This window comes from Monoraphidium neglectum (assembly GCF_000611645.1).
Source record: "Monoraphidium neglectum strain SAG 48.87 unplaced genomic scaffold scaffold02547, whole genome shotgun sequence".
In the NCBI taxonomy this organism is placed as follows: Eukaryota; Viridiplantae; Chlorophyta; class Chlorophyceae; order Sphaeropleales; family Selenastraceae; genus Monoraphidium; species Monoraphidium neglectum.
Window position 1 is genome coordinate 1 of NW_014011081.1, and position 5,793 is coordinate 5,793.

At 67.6% G+C, this 5,793-nt stretch overlaps 1 protein-coding gene across 1 annotated transcript in view; it reads right to left on the reverse strand.

The window, feature by feature from the left end:
* Positions 1–484: 484 nt before the first annotated feature.
* The window catches only part of MNEG_10990 (hypothetical protein), a gene marked incomplete at both ends in the record, with an annotated part of 6,319 nt that continues 1,010 nt past the window's right edge, over positions 485–5,793 (reverse strand). The window contains 9 exons of the mRNA XM_014040537.1: positions 485–1,475; positions 1,799–1,869; positions 2,149–2,245; positions 2,485–2,582; positions 2,947–3,243; positions 3,670–3,766; positions 4,171–4,933; positions 5,166–5,499; positions 5,716–5,749. Of these exons, the coding sequence (XP_013895991.1) occupies positions 485–1,475; positions 1,799–1,869; positions 2,149–2,245; positions 2,485–2,582; positions 2,947–3,243; positions 3,670–3,766; positions 4,171–4,933; positions 5,166–5,499; positions 5,716–5,749 (2,782 nt within the window). The remainder of the gene's footprint in view (positions 1,476–1,798; positions 1,870–2,148; positions 2,246–2,484; positions 2,583–2,946; positions 3,244–3,669; positions 3,767–4,170; positions 4,934–5,165; positions 5,500–5,715; positions 5,750–5,793) is intronic.

Consider the following 5,793-nt stretch of genomic DNA (forward strand, 5'->3'; position numbering starts at 1 on the left):
CGCTACAGCGCAGCGCAGGGGCGAGGCCGTCGGGGCACAAGGCAGCAGTGGCCTTCCGTGCGGGCACGCAGGTGCTCCGCAACAATAGGTCGCAACCCGGGCAGCACAGCGCGCCCCAGGGAGGCTCTTGCCTCGGCTGAGCGGCCCAGTGGGAGTTGCGTGGTTTCAGGGCGGATGAGCGGACTGCCGGCCGCCATGGGCCATGTTTTGACAGCCTGGATCGGCCCGGCCTGGTCTGCACTTCTCTGATGTTTGACCGGACGTCTATTGAGGAGGAAGCAGTTGTTCACATGCATGTCCACGTTCAATTTCAAAATTGCCGTAAGCAATCTAACAGAAGTCAAGCAACAGGACCCATTTGCCGTCAAACACCCACTCCGACTGTCAAGGCAATCGCCTCCGCTCAAGGTCACTCGGGCGCCACCACGCGCCGCTGGGGTTACACCGCTCGCGGCCGCTCGGGTCACAACAGACACACACGCACTCACAGCGTCCGCCTCAGCCGCTTCGCCGGCGCCGCCTGCTCCTCCGCCCCCTCCTCCGCGTCCCCCCTGAACTTGGCGCCCGCCTTGGCCCTGAGCTCGTCGAGCCCCTCCTCCCCCTGCTGCGCATACTCCACCACCAGCCGCCGCCCATACAAATGGGTCCCCCCCACCCCCTCGAGCGCGTTCTTCGCCTCTTGCTTAGTGACAAACTCGACGAACGCGAACCCCCTGTGGTTTCCGTCGAACTTCTTCGGGAGCCGGGCGGACTTGATGTGCCCAAACGGCCCGAACAGCCCGACGATGTCGCCGCGCGTCGCCTCAAAAGCGACGTTGCGCACAACCAGCTTGGTGCCGGCCTCCTCGCCCTCCCCCGCCGCGCCCTTGCGCTTCGCCGACTTCTTGTCCGCCGCGCCGCCCTCCTTATGTTTCGACAGCTGCAGCTGGAGCTTGTGCTTGTCGAGCATGGACCCCTGCAGCTGCTTGGCAACTTCCTTCGCGGCGCCTGGCGAGTCGAGCTCCACAAAGCCGAAGCCGAGCGAGAGAAGCTTCCCGTCCGGCCCCGGCCGCCGTGCGACCTTGGCGCTGACGACGCGCGCGCCGGCGGCCGACGCGGCGCGGTCGAAATGGCGGGAGAGGGCCTTGTCTGTCGTCGCAAAATTCAAATTCTTGACGTAGATCGAGCCCGTGGGGCCGGCGGCGCCGCCCTCCTCCTCGTCCTCCGCCGCCACTGCTGCTGCCGCGTGCTGCCGCCCGCCGCCGCCGCCGCCGCCGCCGCCGCCGCCGCCGCCGCCGCCGTCGGCCTCCCCTGCCTGCTGCTGCTGCTGCTCACCCGCCACGCCGCTGGCCGCCGCGGGCTTCGCCTTCGCCGCCGCCGACTTGGGGGCTGCTGCGGCGGCTGGTGGCGGCGCGTCCCAGATTGCCTTGGGCGCCCATTCCAGGTATAAGGGTACGTGGCGGTACTTTTTATAAGCCAGTGCCTTGAAGGCCGACCTGCGGAGAAACCAGATTGCATTAGATATGAGGTTTGAAGGCAGGGTGCTTATCCGAAGGCTGTCAAAGGGCGACATCGAGGGGAATGGGGCAGGGGCGCCCCAGCAGCGACGTACGCACACGCGCTCCCTTGCGCAGGCGCGCACGCGCAGCCGCCCTACCCCTGAAATCCCTGCAGCTCAGTGAGCCCCCTCAGACACGCTCAGCCCCTCCACACGCTCAGCCCCTCAATACAACTCGGGCCCTCACACACGCTCGCCCCTCACACACCGCTCCGCCCCTCACAAAACGCCCAGCCCATGACACAGAGCCCAGCCCCTCACCGCGCATCCTGGGGCTCGGCATACTCCACCAGGGCCAGGGTGTGCGTGGGAGGCAGCACCAGCCGCGCCACCTGTCGATTTTTTGGATAAGCGCCCGCGTGGGGAGGGGAAGAGGAGGGTGAGAAGGGTGGTGTGGGTGCAAGGGTGGGGCCCCGGAGAACGCAGCGCCTTCCGTAAAACCCTCACGACCCTGTCCGCATCGCGACTCATCTGCAGCGGGACGCGGCTGACGCAGACGCCCGCGAAGCCGAAAAGGCACGAGAACCCCAATATCACGGCGTCTCAAGTGTACACAATGTCGGGTGTTCGGAACCCCACATTTGCTGAACCCCTGATTGCAAGGAACCCACCGTGCCGGCTCTGCCAAAGAGGTCCGCCAGTTCGTCCTCGTCAGCGCTGTAGGGCAGGTTCTTCACCAGCAGGGTGCTGGGCGACCGCGACACAGACCTGGGGGCAGGTTCATGTTTATGCGGGGGGAGGAGCGAGAACGAGGGTCGGACGGATGCTGTTGGGGGATGTTGACTGACAGATCAGCATGCCAAAGGCGGGGCAAGCAGCATCCAGGGGCGGAGCTAATTTGGAGCGGCGCAAAAGATGACGAGCGCGGCCAGGGAGCGCCCCTCAAAAGAAACACCCGCGGCGACGCTGTGGGACAAGGGGGCTCCGCGGGCGGGCAGGCGGCGCACTTTGATGCGGCGGCCTTGCCGGCCGCGGCCGCTGCGGCCTCCAGCTGCGCCACGTTGACGCCCGCCTCTGACAGGGCCGCCTTGGTCTGAGACACCACCTGGGGTTTGGTTGAGAGGGCAGCGGTGGGGGGGGAATGAAGGTAGGGTTTCAGGCCTGTGGAGTGGTGAAGATGTTGCAGGCCTTTCGGGAGCCGTAAGAAGTTGGAACGCGGGCTCTGCACGAGTAAGATGCGGCACCACCATGCTGAGGGGACGGGAGGGGCAAGGCGCGCCCGCGCTGACGCGCTTCCGCCAGAACAGGCTAGCCGGCCTGAGGGCCAGGCGCCCCCGCCGGCGGCGCAACAATCGTATCCCCCCAGAGGCCGTTGTCTGCCGCTCCCTGCTTGCACCCCAGGAGGGGGAGGGGGAGGGACGGGCATGCAATGTTGAGTGCAACCGCAGGCCCGAGGGGGCCTATCGCACCTGAGCCTCCCCCAGGGCCATCCTGACTGGCAGGTCCGCAGCTTCCCGGTCCAGCAGCTGCCCCTTAGTCACGCCGTAGTGCGCCGCCACCGCCTCGGCCACCGTGTCTGCCCGCATGAACAGGCTGTTCCACGCCGCGCGGTTGCCGGCGTCCGCCTTGCGCTGCTGCTCCCGCTGCGCCTTGAACCCGCCCGCGCCGCTGTTACCACCGCCGCCGTCCGCGTCGGCGGCCACGGCGGCAGCGCCGGTCTCGTCGCCGGGGTGGCGCTTCGATGGCAGCACGTGCATTAGGCGGCCCTGGGGAACGATCGACGATGCACAGGTTTGCAGGAAGAGGGGCGAGGGGATGGTGGGGTGGCGGGTTGGGCACAGGTGCAAGGAGGAGTGCCAAATCGGTGGCGTCTCGCTCTCTGCATGTCACAGCTGCACGTTCACTGATGCCCCGTCCTCTCCGGCCCTCGTGGCTCCGTGCAAACGGCAACCTCATCGACAATTGCAAGCCCCCTGGCCACAACTGGTGCAGCTGCACGCGCGCGCGTACACACACACACACACACACACACACACACACGCACGCGCGCGCGCACACGCACGCACACATGCACGCATGCACAAACACATGAACGCACACTTAAACACACAAAGACATCACGAAAGCGCCCCGATCACAACCCCTGCGCCTGTGTCGCATGGCTCTCAATCCATCCAATCCATGCATGTCACCTGCAGCGGGGTCATGTCCAGCGCCCTGAAGGCCGCAACCGCATCCTCGGGCAGCGCAAATCGCACATAGGCGATGCCCCGCGACCGCTTGGTGTCCCTTCGGTTTCCGATCGGTCGGAGGTAGGTTGTTGTGTGGGGTATTGGAACAGATTGGAGGGATAAGGGGAGAAGCGAGGGGGTGTGAAGATGGGTGGTCAGCCCGGGTGGAGAGTGGGAGCGACACGTCCGGTCAAGATGGGGGCTACAGAGCGAGCGCAAGCAGCAACGCGCCGCTGCGGCGCAGCCTGCGGCGGCGGCTGGGGCCCAGCCGAGAGCCGGCCCCGGGAGGGCAAAGAGCCCGGCCCCGCCTCTTCAGTAGCACTACCGCCCCCTTGGGCCGCCGGGTCGCCGGCAAGCCCTGACCCTGATGCATCAGCCCCGACGAACCGACATCACAGCCAACCACCCCCTCACACCCTCGGCCCCAGATCTCAGATCTCAGATCTCAGATCACGCTCCCACCTGTCCAGCACCAGGTGCACCTCCTCCAGCCCCCCAAACCGCCCAAACGCCTCAGAGACGTCGGCCTCCGTCGTGTCGTACGCCAGGTTACGCACAAACAGCCGCCCAGTGTCCAGGATCTGCCGCTCCAAGTCGCCGCCCCCGCCGCCCCTGCCGCCGCCGCCGCCGCCAGAGGGCCCGACGCCGGCTTGGTCGCCCCGCGCAGCTGCGTCAAACTCCCCGCCGCCGCCGCCCTCCTCGTCTGCCCCGCCGCCCTCCTCCTCCTCGCCGCCGCCATCCTCCATCTCCTCGTCCCCCTCGTCCGAGCCACCCTGCCCCTGTGCCTCCCCGCCTTCAAGCTCCTCCTCCTCCTCTTCCTCATCCTCCTCAAGTGTGGCCCTCATCCGCGACCGCAGATAGTCAAGATCAGATACCCCCTCATCCACCACGACCCTATCCTTCACAGCCAGCTCCTCCCCATCCTCCTCATCCTCCTCATCGCCACTGCCGCCACCAGCAATGCCCTCGCCCCTCCGCCGCCGTGCGGCGGCGTCGCCGCCGCCGTTTGCCAGGTCCCGCGGCTCGAACGCCTCAACGTCTTCGTCGCCGCTGCCGCTATCCTCGTCCCCCTCAAACGCCACCCGCTCCCCCGCGCCTGCGCCCCCGCCCGCGGCGGCCCCGGCGCCGCGCTTCCCTGCCTTGGCAGCTGCCGCGGAAGGGCCCTTGTCTGCGGCGGCGGCGGCGGCCGGCAGCCGCTTGCCCTTCTTGCCTTGCGCGGCCGTGCCTGCTGAAGGTGCAGGTGCGAAGGGGGGAGCCCGCCGTCGCACGCGTCCGAGCGGCGCTGCTGCACGCTGCGTGCTTCGCTCTGCTCAAATACATCTCGCTCGCATTGAGCCACCCGCCCGCCTGCGCCCCGCCTCCCCCTCAACAGCCCTGTCGTGGCCGCGCCTCTCGCATCGCAGCCTGGGCCCTAACAAAACCCACGCAGCCATGATCAATGGCCACCCCCAGCTCACCCGCGGGCGGCGCCTTTGCTGACCCCGGCAGTAGCTCGTCGTTGCTCCACACACGCGCCTTGCCGCGCGGCTGCATCAGCGACAGGAACTCCGCCAGCTTCTCGTCTGCTTCCGCGCCGGCGGCCGCCGCGCCGGCCCCCGCCGCAGCGTCCCCGTCCGCCTTGCCTTTTTTGCCGCCCTTGGCGCCGGCGCCGTCCTTGCCGATTTGGTGCTGCTGCTGCTGCTGCTCCTGCTGCTGCTCATCGGATGTGACAAGCTTTTTGTGCTTGCTGCTGCCCTCAGAATATTTGCTCCATGGCCGCGGCGCCTCTGCGTCCCGAAAGCGGCGCGCAAACTGCGGCGAAGCGCAGGGGCGGCCGCGGTTAGGGGGCGTGCGGCTGCGTCAGCGGGCGGCCCTCGCGGGCCGCCGGTAAAAGCACAGGCGGATGCGGGCGATGCGGACGCCGCAAACCACAAAGCCGCCGCCTGGCTTTGACATTGCAATGATTAGCCGGATGCACGTCTACCGCTGCGTGCTTTGCCCCTGCCCACTGCGTTGACAGCCGCTCACCTCAACGGCGAGGCGGCTGGTGTCAATGAACGATCTGTCGAAGAATTTCACCGCCGCACCGGCCTCCTCGGCGGTTTT